Source organism: Mauremys mutica, chromosome 3 (genome assembly GCF_020497125.1).
Source record: "Mauremys mutica isolate MM-2020 ecotype Southern chromosome 3, ASM2049712v1, whole genome shotgun sequence".
Taxonomy (NCBI): Eukaryota; Metazoa; Chordata; order Testudines; family Geoemydidae; genus Mauremys; species Mauremys mutica.
Window position 1 is genome coordinate 43,553,271 of NC_059074.1, and position 24,006 is coordinate 43,577,276.

The 24,006-nt window shown below is 40.6% G+C and overlaps 1 protein-coding gene across 1 annotated transcript in view; it reads right to left on the reverse strand.

Annotated features, from left to right (window-relative positions):
- The window catches only part of CSMD1 (CUB and Sushi multiple domains 1), a 1,651,174-nt gene that overhangs the window by 351,468 nt on the left and 1,275,700 nt on the right, over window positions 1-24,006 (reverse strand). Inside the window, exons 25-27 of the mRNA XM_045010124.1 lie at window positions 21,342-21,533; window positions 10,112-10,238; window positions 2,158-2,360 (exon numbers count right to left, since the gene is read on the reverse strand). Coding sequence (XP_044866059.1) covers window positions 2,158-2,360; window positions 10,112-10,238; window positions 21,342-21,533 — 522 coding nt within the window. The remainder of the gene's footprint in view (window positions 1-2,157; window positions 2,361-10,111; window positions 10,239-21,341; window positions 21,534-24,006) is intronic.

Below are 24,006 nucleotides of genomic sequence, written 5' to 3' on the forward strand. Positions count from 1 at the left end.
TTATTGCTAAATCTATATCTATACATCTCACGCTCACTTTCCCTTTATTATAGTATAGTACGAAGTGTGTTTATCTGTTCTAATATCTTAAAACAACTTCATTAAAATTTAACATTTTCAACTGGTAGGAATAGCAGCACATTTTCTATAATTAACCATACAGGAAAGAAACACTCATCAAGCCCCTGCCATATCTTATCTACCCATATAAAGCTATGACAAACTGATCAGTTACAGGAAACTCATCTCAACCCTTTACCCACTTCATCTATATTGTACCTAGGTATTTCATGGCTTAACAAACAAACAGTTCCTTAGGGACTCTCACAACAAAATTTTTGATGGCCTCAGAGTGTGGCCACCAACTCTTGCTGGTGGTTGCTGTGACAATATTTCCTAAAATACTTAATTAACTTTGGGAAAAACAAATAAATACGCATATATGCATGTCCAAATCATTGTAATTTATTTATGTAGGGTTTTTTGCAGACTCAATAAAAATAATATACAGATGTCCCTATTCTTTACTGGACCTAAACAGAATAGAAACACAAATAAGGTGCTCTGCATCTTTTCCTTTTTTTTGTGTTTTTTTATTTTCATTATTTTTTTTTAGACTTGCTAGCTAGTAAGTCTGCTACTGTGAAAAGTGATATTTTTATATTTGATATCACTTTTCACAGCAGATTTACTCATCCCCAGCAAGCTGGGGAACAAATTAAACCCTGGATGGGGTGGTGGGTAAGGAGGCAGGAGGGCTGGGACAATGGAGGACTAGAAGGGGGTGTTGAGGATGCAGCTGGGGTCAGGGTGATGGGAGGTGAGTCTGGGGCTGGAGCCTGGGGTCCTGCTGCATGGCTGAGGGATGGAGGAGGCAGCAGGGCCCAAGGGCAACATGAGGAGGGGGGAGCCTGGGGTCACTGTCCAAACCCCTGTGGCTGGGGGACAGAGCCTACTGCCACATGGCCAGAGCCTGCTGCCCACCGCCCCTGGGCTGAAGCCCAAAGCCCAAGCCCCATCGACCCCAGGAAGACGGGGAACTCACACTGGTCACCTGCTCCTACAGTGTTTGTGGTTCCAGAAAGAGGCAGGGACCAACCCCTGCTGGTGACCCTGGTGTAGGGGCCACTTCTTCCCTTCCCCACTCCCCGCCCCCATCACTACCCAGGAGGCTGTGACCACAAGAAAAGCCCCTGGAGGATGCATGTGGCCACAGTGGCCACATTTGAGAAACGCTGCCTTAGGGCATGTCTACATGAGACACTGAGGAAAGTTAAACCAACTTAACTGAAAGTGTGAATTTAAAGTTCATTAGTTAAAATGTATTAACCCCCCGTTCACTTTAGCTTAACTGAAGTAAAGTTAAGCTAAGGGGAACTCAGGCCACTTTACTTCTGATCCAGAGTGTCTATGCAGGGACATTGCATACTTTAAATAATGCAGTTTAAATTTACACCTTCAATTAATTAAACTTAATTTTCCTGAGTGTCCCACGTAGACATGCCCTTAAATAAATTGTGTCCATACTGTGTATAGACATAGTGGTTGGACTGAATAAAGACAGTAAGTTTTTCCCCCTTTGATGTACCAAAATTACTGGCATTTATGAGAGTTACGTGATATCACAGGAAAACTCTATTCATTCAATGTTCTAATACTGAGACCCTCACTCTTGTATCTAGAGTTGCAGTTACTTCACAGCTGAAGACATAATTCCAAAATTATTCATGCCAAATGGTTTAAAATCAAGCATTTTACAATATTTTTGTGTAGGTTTCGTTTACATTTTCACTGTTAAAATGAAATACATTTAGCTTCAAATACATGTAAATAAAAAAAGCACCTGAAACAAAAGTGTATGTGAGTGCCAGTTCATTTTTTAAGAAACAAAATTAGTTATTAGATAAAATAGGTCCAATATTTGAGGCTGCCATGGAAAATACATAGTGAGAGATTTAAAATAAAGACAAAAGGAACTTAAACTATAGATCCTAAAACCTCACCATGACCCATAACTGTATTTTGTGTAAATAAAAAAAAATGATTCTCTTTGGGAAAAACTAACAAGCCTACTATAAGAAAATAAAAACACGTGTATTTGTGTACACAAGAATGATCACACCTGATTGTATTTGAGATAATAGAGGATTCACATACTTGAGAATTGGATGGAAAAGCCTGACTTGCTGATGAAGAAGTCACTGTCAAACTGTAACGTCAGTGAGTTGAAGGTGCTGTGGATATCCTCAGGAAGGGCTGAACCACTCCATTCTTTCAGAAGAATACTGCTTTCAACGGGACCATCCCACACCTTCAGGATGTCATGGGCGACCTCAGTGTCAAAAACAATAAAATGCAGACTGCAAAGGAAGAGTAACATGCTCTGTACATTACAACATAGGCATTAAGTCTATGAAACCTACCTTTATCAAGTTTTTAAGAGATCGGAACTACATGAACCAACATTTCTATTGCACATGTAAATAAAACTAAGGACACTAGCTGAATTAGTTAGGTGTTACATTAAATTATGTCCAACTGCAGCAAATACTAGGAGGTAACATGCATATCACAAAACACCTGATCGATACTGTATTTGGGTTCCCAGGTGGGAAAACCCTATCTACTATATATATATATATTTATTTGAGGAAATATTTTACACAGTAATGTAAAAACAAACTAAAAGCTGAGCCTGCATAATATTTATTTCAATGTTTTGTTAAATGTATTAGAATGGACACAGATATCTTAAAAGTGTTTAATTTATAATCATTTTATTTTTATTTCTATTTACATTAAGATAGATTATGCTCACACTGGCAAGCACCTACTCGTATGCATAGACTTTAACTAATCACCAATAAGGGCAAGAGGTTCAAAATCTATCCCACAAACTGCTAGCAATTTCCTTCCAAGAGATGCTCAGCTCAGATGCAGCATCTGACTTTAATCTATTTAGTGTGTAAGCCTCTTGAGGTATGATTTTGGCTTCATACCTGTCTGTAGAATGTCTAGCAATCTTTGATATATTCAGATTAAGAATTGTTCTATTGATTTCAATTGGCTTTGGATCAGGCTCTAAGAGGCTTTTCTGTTCTTGTGATGGAACAACAGCTGAGGAAAATGGTCTGACCACTCAAACTAACAGGATCCAGACTTTAATGTCTCAGGATGGTAGACAGGGCATTCTCAAAGTGAATTCCACCACTCTGAAACTGGTTAAACTTTAGAGTACAGTGCCCGTCTATCTCTCTCTCCTTCTCTCTTTTTTCTCCCTCCCAGAGATTTTTATATTTTTGCTTTTGCTTCTTGAAAAAGAAGCAGCAAATATTCCAAATCTTTATTAATTTCTGCATCTGTCCCCTGAAAATATTTGAATGTTTGCACTTTATAAGCCAACTAAAGAAAAACAACTTTATGTCACTTACTGAAATTTAGCACTGCTTTCTCTAGGAGTAGTTTCACAAAACAATGAACTCCCTGAAAAATGCTCCTTTTCTACACTCCTACATAATGTCTTTTTTGTTAATATTATCCTTAGATTCAGAGTTTAAGACTAGAAGGGATCATTATCTCATATAGTCTGACCTCTTGTACATCACAAGTCATTCAGTTTCACACAGTTACACTTGTATTGAGTCCAATGACTTGTGCTTGGCTAAAACAAATAATAGTTTTTATTGTTAAATTCATTCTAATAGTACACAATTGGAGATTTTCAAAGAGGCAATTAAAGGCTTTTAAATTTTTTTCTCCCTCTTAAAGAGGAAGTGCTATTTTTAGGAAATCTTATAGTACATATTTCATCAGCATGACATGGGGTTTCAATCCATAAAAGAATTATGCACATGCTTTTTCACAGATTCATAGATTCTAAGGCCAGCAGGGACCATTGCAATCATCTAGTCTCACCTCCTATATAGGCCTTAGAACTTCCCCACAGTAGTTCCTAGCAGGGCCGGCTCCAGGGTTTTTGCTGCCCCAAGCAGCAAAAAGAAAAAGGAAAAAAAAAGCCACTATTGCGATCTGCGGGAGCTCTACCGCTGCCACTTCAGTCTTCGGCAGCAATTCGGCGGCTGGTCCTTCGCTCCGAGAGGGAGTGAGATGCCCGCCGCTGAATTGCCACCAAAGACCTGGACGTGCCGCTGCTCACCGTTGGCCACCCCAAGCAGCTGCTTGCTGGGCTGGTGCCTGGAGCCGGCCTTGGTTCCTAGAGGAATTGCCAGTAATGGAGAATCCACCATGACCCTTAAATTGTTCCAATGGGTAATTACCCTCATTGTTAAAAAATGTATGCTTTATTTCCAGTTTCAATTTGTCTAGCTTCAACTTCAGGCCACTGGACCAGGCTATATCTTTCTCTGGCAGACTGAAGAACCATTATTAAATATTTGTTCCCCACGTAGGTACTAATACACTGTAATCAAGACTCCTCTTATTATTGTTGTTGTTGTTAAACTAAAAAAGAGACTGAGCGCTGAGTCTGTCAGTATATGGCATGTTTTCTAAACCTTTAGTCATTCTTGTGGCTCTTCTCTGAGCTCTGTCCAATATATAAATATCCTTCTCAAATTGTGGACACCACAATTGGACACAGTATTTCAGCTGTGCTCACACAAGTGCTTAACTTTATGAATACGAGTATAGTTAAGAATATGCATAACGGTTTGCAGGAACTAAGCCCCTCCCCCCGAAATGATTTTAGCTGTTTCTTTTTTTCACAAATACTCCTTTAAAATATTTTCTGTTCCTATTTTTGTTTGTAATGTATGTTTTTAAGTACATATATATAAGATGGTTAGCCACTCAAGAGCAATTGTAGGCAAAATGGAAACAATGCACAATTAAAGATATGCAAAGCATAGCCTTTAAAGATGTTTGTTACAAATTTTTGTACCTTTATTATTTATTTTCAATTTAACACAAAATTATCATGAACTATTTAAATATAACTTCAGGTTTGGATAACCTTTGTGTTTATTAGAGTTGATATTTAAACATGCAGGTGATGCAATTTCTTTACAGAATATGCAGTGCACCTAATTTCTGAAGCTATTCTGTTTAAAAGAAGAGGCCCCTTTGCTATAAAGTACTCATACATTGCTATTCAAATATCACTTCTGGGAAATTAAAAAGAAGATATTCATGAAAGCTAAGGTTCTACTACAGAGGTGGTCAATTTAAAACAAGTTTTCAATTGTAGCATGGCAGAATGATGTTACAAAGTGGGCTAGGACAACTGGTCTTTCAACAGGGACATAGTTACTTCTTACTGGTAAGTTTGCCATAGTCATTTATTTGTTCTTTGTTTTCTAAGATTGGCTACCCACATTTTGACAGCTAACCCTCTTATTGTCTTGTACTTCTAATGGGAGTGAGCAGACCTCAGTCACAAGGGAAACTGAAGTCCCTCTACCAAAAGGCAACTAGATGCAGCATTATCTTAAATTCAAGACACTGGATCTCAAAATAGATGGATAGCAGTTAAGAAAGAAAAACAAAAACAAAACCCGGAATTATATGGAAGTTACGTGACATGAACTGAGCCTTTGGGTTGTTTTCTGTTTTTATTTTCTCAATTCAGTGAGACTTTATTGACATGACAAGTTTTCTGAGTGTTGCCAAAGTGTGTGTGTGTGTGTGTGTGTGTGTGTACACACAGACAGATCCCTTTGGAATCTGTCAGAGCTATTTGAAGTAGGAAAAGCTCCTGTATCTGTGCAAAAGCACATGATTGGAGGAAGCTTATAGAGGAGTTCCAGACCTCACTTCAGCAGGAAGTTGTGTCAAACCCAGGAAGGTCTAATGACAAGACATTTTGAACCAGATTGTCAGAGAGAATAGTGCATTTTGCTATAAATTAGAGAGAAAGGGCTAACTACACAGAAGATTTAGGCACCTATCTGCCACTATAGGTGCTTAAGTCCAACATTTAGGTACCAAAAAGATTCTCACCCCCTCACTCCCCTGATTAGCTATCACCTAACCCTGTAGGCACCTAGACTCTCTAGGCACATGAGTTTCCATCATTAAAGTCTCCTAGGTGCTTACGTTTCTATCAGTGAGCATATTCACAGCTACCTCAGTCTAGTTGCTGAGGTACCTATATCTCCTGGTTAAGCCTCAGCAGGATCTTCAGATTAGGCACTGAACTTCCTATCTTTCCTTTGGGATCCAATCTGGTAAGTGTGCTCAGAGCACACCTAAACTCACAGAAAATGGCCAAGAGGGGGAAAGAAGGACAAATCCCTCAACCCCCCCCCCACCCCTTTCAGGCAATTTGACACCTACATCAGGACCGGAGGGAGGTACCTATATCTGCCTGGGATTTTCAGCTGCGTATCTTCTTCTGGAGTTAATCACATAAGCCATTTTTTTTGCAAGAAACAGAGCAGGGGGTGAGGATGAGCAGGGCCCTCCTTTATAACCATTAGCCCAGTGCTTAGGGTACAGTACTCACTAGGGATGTGGGAGACCGGGTTCATTTCTCCCTTCTCGCAGATGTGCAGAAATGTGCACTAATCACTGGGCTAAAGGTTATAATGGAGGGCACTCCTCCTCATCCCTGTTTCTTGCGGAAAAAAAAAAAGGCTTAAGCACAAAACAGCAGGAGAGGGTTCATGGTTGAGAATCCCAAGACACAGGCACCTCCCTCCAGCCCAGGCAACTAACTCCCTAAGAGGGCCATGCCCTCTCCTTGACATTTTCTACTGGCTAGGATAGGTGGCTGCCTCACTCTCCCTATGCATTGTACAGGAAGCCTAGGTGACTAACTTGAAACTGTGAATTTCACTGGGTGGGGAGCCCCCTAAAAGTTAGGCATTGCAACACTGAGCTCTGATAGTCAGCTTGAATTTTATATTATTTATATTTTCTTTCGCACTACAATTAAGCATGTGGATTACTATACCTCTGGGCCCATTCTATGTTATATCAGTATTTTGCTGGTATAATGCCATTGAAATGAATAGTTATGCCGGTATCAGGCCCCGATCTGCAAAATGAGATGTTTTCTAAGATGTCAGTGCTCTCCCAACACAAAGAGCATCTGTGGCATGTTTGACAACATTCAATAAATAGCAACTACCTCATTTTGGAGGTTTTATTCTTTTGGATTAAGTAGCACTAAAACTATTAGAACAGGGCCTCCTCTAATCTGAATTTAAGTTATGTCTCTTGATGTGCATGTACGTGTTACATGCTAAACTATCCACTTAAATAAATTCCTCATCACTATTCCATTTGGTAATTCAACACAATGCACTCATTTGATTACAGATCAAGGAACTGTCTAAAGTTAGGAATTCAGTAAACAAAGAAAATGAAAATAAAAGCTAATTTCTCTGGGCATGGCCCCTCAACCTTTGTTACCTTGAAAACAATAATACTATTCATATAGCTTAGGGCTGGAGTACAAGAACATTAATATCCAGCACATCAGTGAGAGTAGTATGGCTATTTAAAAACACAGGGGAAGATAGAGATAATGTCATCTCAGAAAGATTTCTGAATTTGGCAGCTAGAGTCTGACCATGGAGATTTGGAAATACCAGAACCTTATATACTGATGCTGTAACCATGACCTCTTCGTAAATTAGGTCATTGATTCACCACCAAAAAGCTAAATAATTTTTTTAACATAACAATGGAATTATGTAGTCTACATTTTTACAAAAGTTAAAATAGTAGATGTAAAAACAGTTTTACAGAGTGCTATGTTACTATTCAGGAGCAACACATCAGAAGCACAGCATTGTATTTACTGTAATTTAATTTTAAAAAATGATTCACTCTGAAGAATGATAATATGTAAATATTAAATATGTTTTCTAGTTAACAATTGTTGTGTTCTGTGATTTCCTCGTTTCATTCTTTATTAATTTCAAATTTGTCTTTCTTATTAAAATGTAAATGAAGTACTGAATTCACCTGCAATGGAGTGAATTCATCACTTGGTTGAGTCATATGGGAATACATTTATATTTTATTTCTGAGAAGAAGAAGAAGAAGAAGAAGAAGAAGAAGAAGACGACGACGACGACGACGACAACATTGCAAGAAAAAAATGTATATTTCAATTAATAGATTTGTCTTTTCCTAGTTTAAAGTTTATTCATGGATGAATTATTTTAATTTAAGAGGTAAAAGGCTTCTGACTTGTTCAAAAACAATAAATAAATAAATAAGAGATAGGTAATATTCTAAACAAGTCCAATTACTGTATATCTTGTAGGTGTGTTATGTCCCCTTCCACTTCATTCATTAGTGTACAACACTGGTATTTCATTGTCCATCATTAAATATGTTAATATCACAAAGACCTCTAAAAAGATCATTAATAAGAATATTTGTAAAGAACAATGTGAATCTCATTGGTAGTGCTCTCGCATACTTTTTGCTCACCAGCTGTTATCTGTCTGAATATTCAATTTCACAAAAAAGCATGAGTACAAGCTAATATCTGCCATCTAAATATGGCCATTATTTGTGAGATTTTGTGTTCTATTTTACCCATTCCCTGGTAACTGCAGCAAACCTGCACTGAGAACCTCTAAAAATCAGTACTCCTACCACTGAATGAATAGCCATGTCAGTGAGCAGTATTTATTAGATGCCACGAGCTGAGTACTGCCTCCTCCCTGATGGAACAGGAAAGTGAAGGAGGAATAAAAGCCTTCCAGTCCTTTCTGTACTTCAGCAGTTCCCAGATGTCCACTTCTTGAATCCCCCCATTAGCTTCCATTGTGTTATTGCATAAAATTAAAGCTCCTCATTTTGCCTCTGCCTCCTACATCTGCCAGGGATGGTCTAGGTATTGTTAATCCTGCCTTAGCACAGTGGGATGGATGAGAGGTCCTCCTGCAGTCCCTTTCAGACATACCTTTATATGATGCTATGATCACTGCTCTGCATTTATTTCTCTTGTGCCTTTTTCCATTCCCTACATTCTTCTCCTCATCAATATTTTGTGCCTACATCCTACACATGGAGCAGTCTCCCTGTTCCTTATCCACTGCACATTCCCACTCCCCTTAAAATTCCCACCTCTTCAGAAAGTCCTTCCTGTCATCATTAGTAACCCTCAGAGTCTCTTTTTCCTGCAATGCTATCTTGTCTTATTTTTATTTAGGGTCTTGGGGGCCAGGACAGGAGTGTTATCCTTGTTCTGTAAAGTGTCATGTACATTTAGAATGCTAATGGATCAGGAATGCAAAATAAAAGCACCATAGACTTCTTTAGCCGGTGTTAATTGCCATATCCTCACTGAAGGCAAAGGGCCTATGATAATTAATTCCAGGTGAGAATCTGTCACCAGGTACCCATCAAGTTAGACCCAAAATTCCATAGGCTCTGGTGTCCAAGCACTCTAGGCAGGGTACTGGGCATTCTGTGCTAGGTTTAGCCAAACAAAACAAAATAGATTTTTATTGAGTATTCCATATCACACAGGTTTTCATACAGAAGAGTAATGTTGAATGTAGCAATAGGCTATTAAATCAACACATTACAACAATTAAGGGGGAGATTTTCAAAGGCACCAATGGCAGTTAAGTGCCTAGAAAAAAATAATCTCTTTAAAGTTCAGTTAATTCATAACTGCTATATTCTACCTCTGCTCTTTGGGCAAACCTCCCATTGACATGGGAGTTACAGAGTGGACTGAGGTTAGCATGAAGATTTAAGGGTATAATCTCAACTGGGAACTCTTTCAGGCATGGATTGTCTTTTTAACATGTTAGTATAGTCCCAATGGGAAACTGATCTCTGACAGGGATGCTTAACTGCTACTGCAATACAAATATCTGTAATAATACCCTGGCCTAATTCAATTGAAAATTGAATTTGGCCTTCTACAAAGACTGAATTTTAAACCTGGTTTTGCAAGTATTTATCACTTAAATGAAGTTAAAATATATTGAATATGCACATAACATAACATGTCTTTTCTAATTGTTCTGTGGCATCTAGTGCATTAATGATAAAAGGTGCTGGACCATATATACAGAATGTAAAATAATGTAGTATGTAGTAGTCAGTTGCCATAGAGTTTCATTTACAAAATATAGACATTAACAATTCACATTAAGAATTGAAATTAAGCATATACCTAATTGTCTTCCCTGGATCTGCCTCTATAATCCAAGTGCAATGAAGATTGTTGTCATATGGTGCTGGGTAACCTGGTGACAATATGCGACCAGAAGTAGCAGCATGAATTCGACCACCACACTCAGCTGCAAAATAAACAATCATTTTACTTCTTATTAAAAACAAAGCCATGATATTTAGCGCTTCACTTTTTACCTCTATTTTTAATTAGACAAAAATATATTGATTTCACCATGTCCTACAACAATAAAAGAAAAGCCCTCTGATATCATGCAGGAAACCATTAGCCTCTATAATATAAAGAGAAGGGTATGTCTACACTACACGCTTCTTTCGGTGGCACGTAGAGTACCTGCTGGCATATGCCCCTAGCAGGAGTATAGATAGCAGTATAGATGGTGAGCATGGCTTAGGCAAGTAGAGTAAAGACATACCTGAAAAGTGTGGGTACATGTGTGAGTATATGCTCTATATGCTTTCAAATTCCCAAAGCATTGGCTCACCATCTACACTGCTATTTTTAGCAGTGTAACATCCAGCTGCCTCATTGCTCCTGGCTCTTTTCCTCTGCATAGGAAAAGACTCCCTGAGCTGCGAGAGGCAGTGGGGAAAAGCTTGGTTCCCCAGTGCAGAACCCTTCCATGCCTCAGGGAAAGACTGCAGCAGCAAGGAAAGGCTCTGGTAGAGGGGAATCCTTTTCCCACTGCCTCCTGCCTCTCTTCCAGATCCTTTCATTGAATCATAGAATCACAGGACCAGAAGAGAGGTCATCTAGTTCAGTCCCCCGCACTAATGGCAGGACTAAGTATTATCTAGATCATTCCTGGCAGGTGTTTGTCTAACCTGCTCTAAAAATCTCCAGTGATGGAGATTCCACAACTTCCCTTGGTAACTTATTCCAAAGATTAACCACCCTGACAGAAAGTTTTTCCTAATGTTCAACCTAAACCACCCTGGCTGCAATTTAAGCACATTGCTTCTTGTCCTATTCTCAGAGGTTAACAAGTACAATTTTTCTCTCTCCTCCTTGTAACAATCTTTTATGTACTTGACAACCGTTATCATGTCCGACCCCAGTCTTCTCTTCTCTACAATAAACAAACTCAGTTTTTCAATCATCCCTCATAGGTCATGTTTTCTAGACCTTTAATAATTTTTGTTACCCTACTCTGGACTTTCTACAATTTGTCGGCATCTTTCCTGAAATGTGGCACCCAGAAATGGACACAATACTCCATCTGAGGCCTAATCAGTGTGAGGTAGAGACCAAGAATTACTTCTCGTGTCTTGTTTACAACACTCCAGTAAGAATTCCAAGAAGGATGTTTGCTTTTTTTGCAACAGTGTTATACTGTTAACTCATATTTAGCTTGTCATTCACTATGACCCCCAGACTTCTTTCTGAAGTATTCCTTCCTACACAGTCATTTCCCATTTTCTATGTGTGAGACTGATTGTTCTTTCCTAAGTGGAGTATTTTGCATTTATCCTTACTGAATTCCATTGTACTTCAGACCATCTCTCTAGTTTGTCCAGATCATTTTGAATTTTAACCCTATGCTCCAAAGCACATGCAACCCCGACCTTCTTGGTATCATCAGGAAACTCTCTTTGTCATTATCTAAATCACTGATGAAGATATTGACTAGAACCAGATCCAGAATTGATCCCTGCAGGATCAATAAGCACTCAATAAGCTCTTCCAGCTTGACTGTGAACCATAACATAAGAACATAAGAAAGGCCGTACCGGGTCAGACCAAAGGTCCATCTAGCCCAGTATCTGTCTACCGACAGTGGCAAATGCCAGGTGCCCCAGAGGGAGTGAACCTAACAGGCAATGATCAAGTGATCGCTCTCCTGCCATCCATCTCCATCCTCTGACGAACAGAGGCTAGGGACACCATTCTTACCCATCCTGGCTAATACCCATTTATGGAATTAGCCTCCATGAATTTATCCAGTCCCCTTTTAAACATTATTATAGTCCTAGCCTTCACAACCTCCTCAGGTAAGGAGTTACACAAGTTGACTGTGCACTGCGTGAAGAAGAACTTCCTTTTATTTGTTTTAAACCTGCTGCCTATTAATTTCTTTTGGTGACCCCTAGTTCTTGTATTATGGGAATAAGTAAATAACTTTTCCTTATCCACTTTCTCAACATCACTCATGATTTTATATACCTCTATCATGTCCCCCCTTAGTCTTCTCTTTTCCAAGCTGAAGAGTCCTAGCCTCTTTAATCTTTCCTCGTATGGGACCCTCTCTAAACCCCTAATCATTTTAGTTGCCCTTTTCTGAACCTTTTCTAGTGCTAGAATATCTTTTTTGAGGTGAGGAGACCACATCTGTACACAGTATTCGAGATGTGGGCGTACCATGAATTTATATAAGGGCAATAATATATTCTCAGTCTTATTCTCTATCCCCTTTTTAAGGATTCCTAACATCCTGTTTGCTTTTTTGACCGCCTCTGCACACTGCGTGGACATCTTCACAGAACTATCCACGATGACGCCAAGATCTTTTTCCTGACTCATTGTAGCTAAATTAGACCCCATCATGTTGTATGTATATTTGGGGTTATTTTTTCCAACGTGCATTACTTTACATTTATCTACATTAAAATTCATTTGCCATTTTGTTGCCCAATCACTTAGTTTTGTGAGATCTTTTTGAAGTTCTTCACAATCTGCTTTGGTCTTAACTATCTTGAGCAGTTTAGTATCCTCTGTAAACTTTGCCACCTCACTGTTTACCCCTTTCTCCAGATCATTTATGAATAAATTGAATAGGATTGGTCTGAGGACTGACCCTTGGGGAACACCACTAGTTACCCCTCTCCATTCTGAGAATTTACCATTAATTCCTACCCTTTGTTCCCTGTCCTTTAACCAGTTCTCAATCCATGAAAGGACCTTCTCTTTTATCCCATGACAGCTTTGTCGCAATCCGTTGCACAGTTATGGCTATGTATGGCCACTTGTCGGTCCATGGCCATCTTGTCCTGTTAAAAGGACAAGGCAGCCTCCATCTTGGACCAAGTTCTTGTTGTATAGGAGAAGGCAGAGACTCAATCCTGCCCAGCAACACTGGCTGTGTATGCTCTCCTGGGTTTTTGTTTTTTTTCTCTCTCCTGCTGGGCCATCTAAAGGTCAGGCTAGTTCTGTGTGTGAAGGCCTGATTCTGCCCGGCAACCTGTTTTTTTTGGGTCGGTCGTCTGGAGGTCAGGTTAATTCTGCCCAGAGACTCACTTTCCCGCTCTTTTTGGACCCAGTCATCTAAGGGTCAAGTTTGTTTACTTGTCAACTCCAGTGTGCCGTGTGCAAATCCTTCCGACGTGGGGTGGCAACAGCTCGAAGCCTGAAGGGAGGAGGGACCAGGGAGCCAATCAGATGCTGACACGAGGGAGTGAGACCCTTCTATAAAACTAGGTTTCCCCCCAAAATTTGTGTGGAGCATCCGCGTGTTAGCTGCAGGACCTGATCACTCTTTCGGCCAGGGTCTCCTCCCGGTAAAGCGCGCTCGTGTCGTATCGTTTGGATTCGTTGTCGTTTGGACCCGATCCCTGTCAGCTCGTCATGCTTCTGGTGTCTGTTCTGCTGGTCAGCTGCGCCTGGAGTGCGGTATTTGCTTTTTGATATCTGACAGTTAGCTTATTTAGCCTCTTATTTTTCCCCTCCCTAACTTGCTCAGAATTGCACAATTGTTTAGCTAGCTTGTATAATAGTTCTAGTTGTTATTGAATTGTTAATTGCAAACTGTTTATGTGAATGAATCACTGCTCTGTCTGTGTCCAGTGTGTGTGTGTTTAAACTTGGGAGCTGCCTCTACTTAGAGAGTAGCTGACCAAGGGGGTCCAGTCCCCACGGTCTGTGTGAGTGGAATCTGGCCAGCTGCAGCCGCACCACACTCTGGATTTATCCTCTGTGTGAACGCAAGGGTGGCTGAGGCAGTGGCCCGTGGGTCTCTTTTCTGTGTTGCACCGGGCATCGCCCTGACGAACCGGATTCCTACCTTGAGAGATTGGTGTGCCTGTCTATTTGGTGGTGTGGCGAGCAGTATACAGTACATTGTTATTGGTTTGAATTTGCTTGCATTGTTTATCTGAGTCCCAGTTGGGAATTGCCTCCTCCCCCGGCCCAAGGTGTAAAGAAATCCCTAAATAAACGTAGCCACTTGGCTTTTCAGTGTTACCCTGGTCCTGCCTGTCTTTTCCTCACTCAATACCAAGCTTGAACGAACCCCCAGCTAATTCAGACAAGCTTAATTTACGTAAGAGCCTTTGGTGAGGGACCTTGTCAAAGGCTTTCTGGAAATCTAAGTACACTATGTCCACCGGATCCCCCTTGTCCACATGTTTGTTGACCCCTTCAAAGAACTCTAATAGATTAGTAAGACACGATTTCCCTTTACAGAAACCATGTTGACTATTGCTCAAGAGTTTATGTTTTTCTATGTGTCTGACAATTTTATTCTTTACTATTGTTTCAACTAATTTGCCCGGTACCGATGTTAGACTTACCGGTCTGTAATTGCCGGGATCACCCCTAGAGCCCTTTTTAAATATTGGCGTTACATTAGCTAACTTCCAGTCATTGGGTACCGAAGCTGATTTAAAGGACAGGTTACAAACCTTAGTTAATAGTTCCGCAACTTCACATTTGAGTTCTTTCAGAACTCTTGGGTGAATACCATCTGGTCCCGGTGACTTGTTAAAGTTGAGTTTATCAATTAATTCCAAAACCTCCTCTAGTGACACTTCAATCTGTGACAGTTCCTCAGATTTGTCACCTACAAATGCCAGCTCAGGTTTGGGAATCTCCCTAACATCCTCAGCCATGAAGACTGAAGCAAAGAATCCATTTAGTTTCTCCACAATGACTTTATCGTCTTTAAGCACTCCTTTTGAATTTTGATCATCAAGGGGCCGCACTGGTTGTTTAGCAGGCTTCCTGCTTCTGATGTACTTAAACATTTTGTTATTACCTTTTGAGTTTTTGGCTAGCCGTTCTTCAAACTCCTCTTTGGCTTTTCTTATTACACTCTTGCACTTAAGTTGGCAGCGTTTGTGCTCCTTTCTATTTGCCTCACTAGGATTTGACTTCCACTTTTTAAAGGAAGTCTTTTTATCTCTCACTGCTTCTTTTACATGGTTGTTAAGCCACGGTGGCTCTTTTTTAGTTCTTTTACTGTTTTTCTTAATTTGGGGTATACATTGAAGTTGGGCCTCTATTATGGTGTCTTTAAAAAGGGCCCATGCAACTTGCAGGGATTTCACTTTAGTCACTGTACCTTTTAACTTTTGTCTAACTAACCCCCTCATTTTTGTATAGTTCCCCCTTTTGAAATTAAATGCCACAGTGTTGGGCAGTTGAGGTGTTCTTCCCACCACAGGGATGTTGAATGCTATTGTATTATGGTCACTATTTACAAGCGGTACCGTTACAGTTACCTCTTGGACCAGCTCCTGTGCTCCACTCAGGATTAAATCTAGAGTTGCCTCTCCCCTTGTGGGTTCCCGTACCAGCTGCTCCATGAAGCAGTCATTTAAAGTATCGAGAAATTTTATCTCTGCATTTCGTCCTGAAGTGAAATGTTCCCAGTCAATATGGGGATAATTGAAATCCCCCACTATTATTGGGTTCTTAATTTTGATAGCCTCTGTAATTTCCCTTAGCATTTCATCATCACTATTACTGTCCTGGTCAGGTGGTCGATAATAGATCCCTAATGTTATATTTTTACTAGAGCATGAAATTTCTATCCATAGAGACTCTATGGAACATGTGGATTCGCTTAAGATTTTTACTTCATTTGAATCTACACTTTCTTTCACATATAGTGCCACTCCTCCCCCTGCACGACCTGTTCTGTCCTTCCGATATATTTTGTACCCCGGAATGATTGTGTCCCATTGATTGCTCTCAGTCCACCAGGTTTCTGTGATGCCTATTATATCTATATCCTCCTTTATCACAAGGCACTCTAGTTCACCCATCTTATTATTTAGACTTCTGGCATTTGTGTACAAGCACTTTAAAAACTTGTCCCTGTTTATTAGCCTGCCTTTTTCTGATGTGCCAGATTCTTTTTATGTGACTGTTTATCATCTGATCCAGCCCTTACATTATACTTTTCAGTCCTCTGCTCCTGACTATAACCTGGAGATTCTCTATCATCAGACTCTCCCCTAAGAGAAGTCTGTGTCCGATCCACACGCTCTTCTGCAGCAGTCGGCTTTCCCCCATCTCCTAGTTTTAAAACTGCTCTACAACCTTTTTAATGTTTAGCACCAGCAGTCTGGTTCCACTTTGGTTTAGGTGGAGCCCATCTCTCCTGTATAGGCTCCTCCCATCCCAGAAGTTTCCCCAGTTCCTAATGAACGTGAACCCCTCCTCTCTACACCATCGTCTCATCCACGCATTGAGACTCTGAAGCTCTGCCTGCCTACCTGGCCCTGTGAGTGGAACTGGGAGCATTTCTGAAAATGCCACCATAGAGGTCCTGGATTTCAGTCTCTTCCCTAGCAGCCTAAATTTGGCTTCCAGGACATCTCTCCTACCCTTACCTATGTCATTGGTACTTACATGTACCACGACCACCGGCTCCTCCCCAGCACTACACATAAGTCTATCTAGATGCCTCGAGAGATCCGCAACCTTCGCACCAGGCAGGCAAGTCACCATACGGTTCTCCCGGTCATCACAGACCCAGCTATCTATATTTCTAATAATCAAATCTCCCATTACTAACACCTGCCTTTTCCTAGAAACTGGATTTCCCTCCCCCGGAGAGGCAACCTCAGTGCGAGAGGCAACCCCAGCACCATCTGGAAGGAGGGTCCCAACTACGGGAAGGTTTCCCTCTGCTCCCATCGACTGTTCTACTTCCCTGGGCCGTTTTTCCTCCTCAACAGCACAGGAGCTGTCTGCGCGGAGGTGGGACAATTCTACAGTGTCCCGGAAAGCCTCATCAACATACCTCTCTGCCTCTCTTAGCTCCTCCAGTTCTGCCACCCTGGCCTCCAAAGTCCGTACATGGTCTCTGAGGGCCAGGAGCTCCTTGCACTGACTGCACACGTATGCCACCCGCCCACAGGGCAGGTAATCATACATGCAACACTCAGTGCAATAAAATGGATAGCCCCCACTCTGCTGCTGGGCTTCTGCCTGCATTGTCTCCTAGTTAGTGGAAGGGTGGTTTACAGAAAGGAGTTTTGGACTGTGGTTCGGTTTACAGGTTTTAGGGTTTTAGGGGGGGGCCACAGGGAAGGGGTTACGGCTGGCGAGGGACTCCCACTCCCTTCCCACTCCCCTTCTAAACTCCCTTGCGAAACTCCCTGTTAGCAGCCCCTGGTCGCTTGTGCGTGGCTTTATAAAGCCCTGGCCTGAGTGAATGCCCTGCCCACTGATTAAGGCTCAGCCAATTACCAGAGGCTTCAAGCTTTCAAACCTGCCTCCAACTGCCAGCCAGAGCACACGGTCCCTCAAACAATGAAACAAACAAACAGACTGACAAACACAAGCTCAGCACACAGCAAGTAACCCCCAAGCACAAACAAACACACACTACAGACAGTCACTTACCCCAGAGATGCTGTATTAGCTCCTTCTTCACCTGGAGAACTCCCTTGCGAAACTCCCTGTTAGCAGCCCCTGTTCGCAAAAGCTCCTTGTGCGTGGCTTTATAAAGCCCTGGCCTGAGTGAATACCCCGCCCACTGATTAAGGCTCAGCCAATTACCAGAGGCTTCGAGCTTTCAAACCTGCCTCCAACTGCCAGCCAGAGCACACAGTCCCTCAAACAACCAACCAAACAAACAGACTGACAAACACAAGCTCAGCACACAGCAAGTAACCCCCAAACACAAACAAACACACACTACAGACAGTCACTTACCCCACAGATGCTGTATTAGCTCCTCCTTCACCTGGAGAACTCCCTTGCGAAACTCCCTGTTAGCAGCCCGCGTTCGCAAAGCTGATAACCACTGATAACTACTCTCTGGGAATGATTTTCCAATCAGTTATGCACCCACCTTATTGTAGCTCTATCTAGCTTGTATTTCTCTAGTTTATTTATGAGAAGGTCATACGAGACAGTATCAAAAGCCTTACTAAAGTCCAGATATACCTAGTACTATAGTCTAATGCTTCCCCCTAGCCATAAGGCTTCTTACCCTGTCAAAGAAAGCTATTAGGTTGGTTTGACATGTTGACTCTTACTTATCACCACATTATGTTTTAGGTGTTTCCAAATTGATTGCTTAATTATTTGCTCCATTATCTTTCCAGCTACTGAAGTTAAGCTGACTGGTCTATAATTCCCTCGATTGTCTTTTTCCCCCTATTTATAGATTGGCACTATATTTGCCCTATTCCAGTCTGCTGGAATCTCTCCCGTTTTCCATGACTTTTCAAAGATAATCGCTAATGGATCAGTTGAAACTGACTCATGTAGCAACACACCACAGTGTAGATGCAATGTATTTTCCACATACACTGCATGCTATTGCCAGTGGTGTGTAGTGTAGACATAGCCTTAAGAGTAAAATATCTTCTGAATATATTCTCTTTCAACAAAAAGGATGCAAACAAGCATGAAGGCCCAAATCCTCAAAGGTATTTAGATGCCTAACTCCCATTGATTTCAATGGGAGTTAGATGCCTAAATACTTTTGAGGGGTTGGGCCTAGGAAACGAAATGAATTTGGGCCTGATCCTGCAGTTTTTGCACAGGCAAAGCTTTCTGTTTTTTCAGGGAAAGTAAGAAGTTTAAGGATTCAAACTCAGTCATATAGTCCCTGACAAAAAACAAAACACAACAACAACAACAACAAAAATACCAAGTAACCCTCTGCTAAAAGGAGATTAAGATTGAGTGCATATATCAAAACATTAAGGATAAAAAAAAGGATATTTAAATTATCCCCAAACCAGACATTACAAAACCAGGAAACTCATGATTTAAGGTTGCACTTAAGAAATCCTACTGTGTTGTGGTAAGAAATGCACAGCTGAATCACCCAAATATGCTTAGCTTTGCCCTGTAGTGACATAATGCAATAACCATGCAATTATAATTAAGGGATTGTAGGTTTTGTAGTCCCAGATTAGATTGACCGGTTTTATTTTTTTAAGATATATTACATTTTTTCTTCACTTGTCTCCCCTCATGACACATCAAAAGGACAGAGTTAACGTTATTTGGGTGCCTTAAGGGCAACCTAACTCTGAATTTCTTGGGTTTATATTGCTTGGTTTTGGTACAACTACAACATCTCTCTAATGTTTTTGGTTTTTAATGTTTTTAAGTTACTGATATACACTTTCAAGTTTAGCTCCATCTTATGTGGTTCTTTTTGTCAGGGAATTTCCTTAGTTTTTGTAATAATAAGAAATTGTATACACCCAACTAAAGAAGAAGCCAGTGAAAATGATATTATATTATATTCCTTCTGATTTAAAAATACGTAGTATCAAGTTTATTTATTTTTTAAGGGCAGATTCATCAGCACAGTAAAGCAATGCAAAGCAGCCAGAGCACATCAGCCAGATAAGCCATGTTTTGAATAGCTTTGAATTAACAGAGCACCGCAAAGCAGCTGAACAATACGGGTGAATGTATTCCTTAATATGCAATTGCCTGATCAATTTAGAGGGCTATGTTAATGAGACTGGCACTATGTGTAAGAGGGATAGGGATCGCCAAGTCACAGAATACCAGTGTCTGTGATTTAAGGGCTTCCATTGTGCTTCTAACTTCAGTTCCCTGAGCAGTGCTGACTCATTGTGCATTGGTGTCAATGGGAGTCCCTCAAGCACTGATGATCATCCTAGCATGAATCCACAAAATCATTAAAGAGCAGTGACAGCTGGACCAAATAATCTATCAATGAACACACTTGACACATGACCAGTCTACCTTATGGCACTGAGTTACAGGGATTGTTACAAGGACATTAATTATGGAGGAAGGGTGGCAATTGGTTGAGTCACTTCCATCATCACAGCCCCACTTAATAGTTATCTGAGGCCTCATAAAAATGAGAGACAATATTTAATAATTTAGCTTAATTACAACCCATACAACCTATGCACAAGATTCCAGTTAATTTTAACTATTTAGGAAATGTAAATGTAAAGTGTTAAAATAATCTGGGACACAGAAAAGACCGATACATATGGTAAATATTTTTAAAGGACACAGATTTTATTTATTTTTATACACTAACCGATTTTCTTATAAATTCTAAGATGATTCAGTCAGTACATGCAAAGTGATGTGAGGTTAGGGAGAATGCACTGTATTTTTCTTATAAAAATCAGGTTGAATTCCTGTTTTCAGTGCAAAACTATGGAGTTGTGAACAGCACCTCCATAATTCAGAGGGATTATTTGTTTGATCAATTCTAAGGATCAAACTTTCCAATTGTATCAACCAACACGCAGACAAATAATCAACTCAAAGGAGATATCTATTGTTGACAGTCATGCTATGTCCATTGGGAACGATTGATATTAAAGCAAACAAAATCTATTAAGTTAATGTCAGGTAATTTTAGCAGAACAAGGAACCCAGTTATGAAATGTGTAAATTTCTAACTTTGTTTCCATTGTTAGGACTAATTTATGCCTCTTAAGGGCAGAAGTGGGTAAAGGAGAAGGAAAAATTGCTAATTGGAAATTTCTGTTGGGAAAGTTCAGTTCCAATTAGCAACTGAATTTTGGAACAAATTAATGGTAATTTGTCTACTAGTTCCTGGGGCTACTGGTCCTCCAGCAGACACTCGGAAAAAACAAACAAAGACAAGCTGAAGGATTTTACTGGAGTCTTTAGTAATTTTCATTATGAGAGGTGCATTACCTCAGTGGCGGATGTCTGGAAGCCTTAGGCTTGCATACTTCACAAGTATGGGGGTGGGAGGAGAGAAGAGATAACATGTTAAGCAGCTTTTCTTGGCAAACTTTTAGGAAAGGTGTGGCATGTACGCTCCTACTGAAACTGTCCTGTCCTGAGCCAGTGCTAGTCAGCAATCTCCTTCCTGGATGGCCAAATGATGACTGACTCCTACATCAAAGTGCAGAGCCAACCATAACTAAGCCCTTATTGCTTACACTACCATTTTATGTAGAATACAGATGTAAAATAATATTTATTTTTCCTTTGCAGAGAAGCCACAACTATCTATTTATGTTATGTTATACATAGTCAGAATTAACATTACCTAGGCAGGTAGGCAAAGGTTTGTCCCACACTCTTCGATCTCCACTTAGGCAGGTCATAATACTACTACCATGCATCGTATAGCCAGGATTACAGCTGTATAAAATGACTGTGTCGGTAAAATGTCCTTCATCACGGATCTTGTAGCCATAATTTGGTATTCCTGGATCTTCACACTTGACTAGGTCAAAACCTGCAAACAGAGAGAAAGCAAAACATAATTCTATTTGAAGAAAAACATAATTCAACTGGAAACTAAACATTTTCCCTTTATACCATGGGGACAAAATTCAAACAACTGGATTAACTTCATTCATTGTGACCAAAGATAATTTATCTATAGGGATTTAGTGAATTATCTAGGGAAGGGGAAAACCAAAAAGACATGAACAAGCCCCCCCTTCTACTCCTCCAAACTCTTCTTTCCATAGTTCAGAATGTTTAGAGCTACATTATGAAATTATTATAATCCTCAACTAAGGATTAGTGTCTACTTGCACTGCCCACGAGAAAACCAGAGATCAGATTATAACTCAGAGTCACAATATGGTGCTTGCTACTCACTTCCTCCATGAGGAAAGTAAACCCTGTTGGCGCTATGCTGGCAGTGTGCTGGGGCTACCTCTGCTCCCCTACTCCCCTTATACAGTAATAAAGCCAATAGCATATGCTGGAGTGTAAGGGATGGGAGGAAATGTACATGAGTTGTTCTACCCCAACTAGGAGTCTGGTCACCCAGACCTCAGTTTTTGTTCTGATGAATGCACACACACACACATATTTACACATTTGTCAAGAAACATTCCCTCTTGTGGGATGTGAATTATTAAGATACAGCAAGAGATAAGCAGTTCCTTTGACCCTCTAGGACAAGCAATTCCACACTGGGCAGAAAGGATTAACAAATCACAAGAGCATCCCTCTACCCCTCCAAGCATGGTCCTTTCTATGCTTTGGGTCACTGGAGCATCTGCCCACCTCCAGGTGTCACTGCTGAGGTGTATGGAAGCCCAGTCCCTCCTTCTGTCATAGGCTCCAACCCCAGGGTCTATACAGAGAAGTGGTCATTTACTCCATGCACAAATTTCTTCTCCTCTGAATCCCAGGATTATAATATACCAATCTTGCCAGGTTTGGACACTCCATCCTATCATCTCTGCAACTCACACCCTCCACCACCACAGCCCAACAAAGTTCTTTTGGCTCTTCCCAAGGCCTTACTGCACTGCCTTTATGTCATACTCCACTGAGCATCTCTGGCCACAGTTCCCTCCATCGGCCCCACTCTGTATCCTGGGCCTCTGCTCATATTCAGGCAACTGTCACTCTCTTCAGGCTGCTGTTGAGATACTTGTATGAGGTCTTTCCCAGTCCCTGGTCTTTAACTAAGAGAAAGATAGCCTCTCTTATAGCAAGCACCATTTCTGAGTTGTTGTCACATAACTTTCAGTCACCTGATTTAGGCACAAGGCAGATTTAATGTCAAGAAGGATGCTGATAAATTGGAGAGGGTCCAGAGAAGAGCTATGAAAATCATTAAATGATTAGAAAACCTGCCTCAGAGTGATAAACTAAATAGACTGAGTTCCTTACGTCTAACAAAAAGAAGATTAAGGGATAACTTGATTACAGTTTCTAAATATCTACATTGGAACAAATATTTAACAATGGGCTCTTCGATCAAGTGGAAAAAGATATATCAGCAATGACTGTAAATTGAAGCTAGACAAATTCAAAATGGAAATGAGGCATTATTTTTAATGGTGAAAGTAATTAACCATTGGAATGATTCACCAAAGGACATGGTGAATCCTCCATCACTGGTAATTTCTAATCAAAATTAGATGTTTTTTAAAAAGATATTCTCTAGGAATTATTTTGGAGAAATTCTATGGTCTGATCATACAGGAGGTCAGACTAGATGATCAAAATGGTCCCAACTGGCCTTGGAATCTACAAATCCGACAGCTGGGAACCTTAATCCCTCAGAAAGCCAGCTCACCCTTTGACAGTGACAAGGAGCCTTGCACCCCTTATTCTCTTGTACAGATGCATAAGGTGGCTCACGATTGAGACCTCGGTAACTTCCAAACCAGATTATCCACTCTTCCTCTCCTCTATATTGTTGTTTGACTTACATTACCATTTTTGAAATATAGTATACCTCCCCATTTAACTTGGTCTGAAATTTCATGACCTCTGTTCAACTTCCTACCCTCCATAAAATTCACAAATAAACCATTTTAATTATCAACAAAATTAGAACTCTGAAGCAAAAGAAGAAAAAAATGTGACTGACAATGAAGATTTAACTCCATACTTCAATGAGAGCTATACTTTGTTTTTTATGTAGTGTAGTTTTGACTTTTGATATATTTTAAACATGTCAGAAAGAAAGGAGCCTTTATGCCTGCATGCATGTCTATCTCCATATCATGAGGTTTATTATTTGATGCTAACTTTAGAAAGTAGAGTTTATAACTTTTTGAAGGCCCTCGCACATATCATCACAGGAGTTGACTTTCCAAAATGCTAGGGGGTGCTCGACCCCCGGCTCTGCATCAGGCCCCACCCCCATTCCACCCCTTCCTCTAAGGCCCCCACACACACCCCACCTCTTCCCACCTCCACTCTACCCTGACCCTACTCCCTCCCTGCCTCTTTCC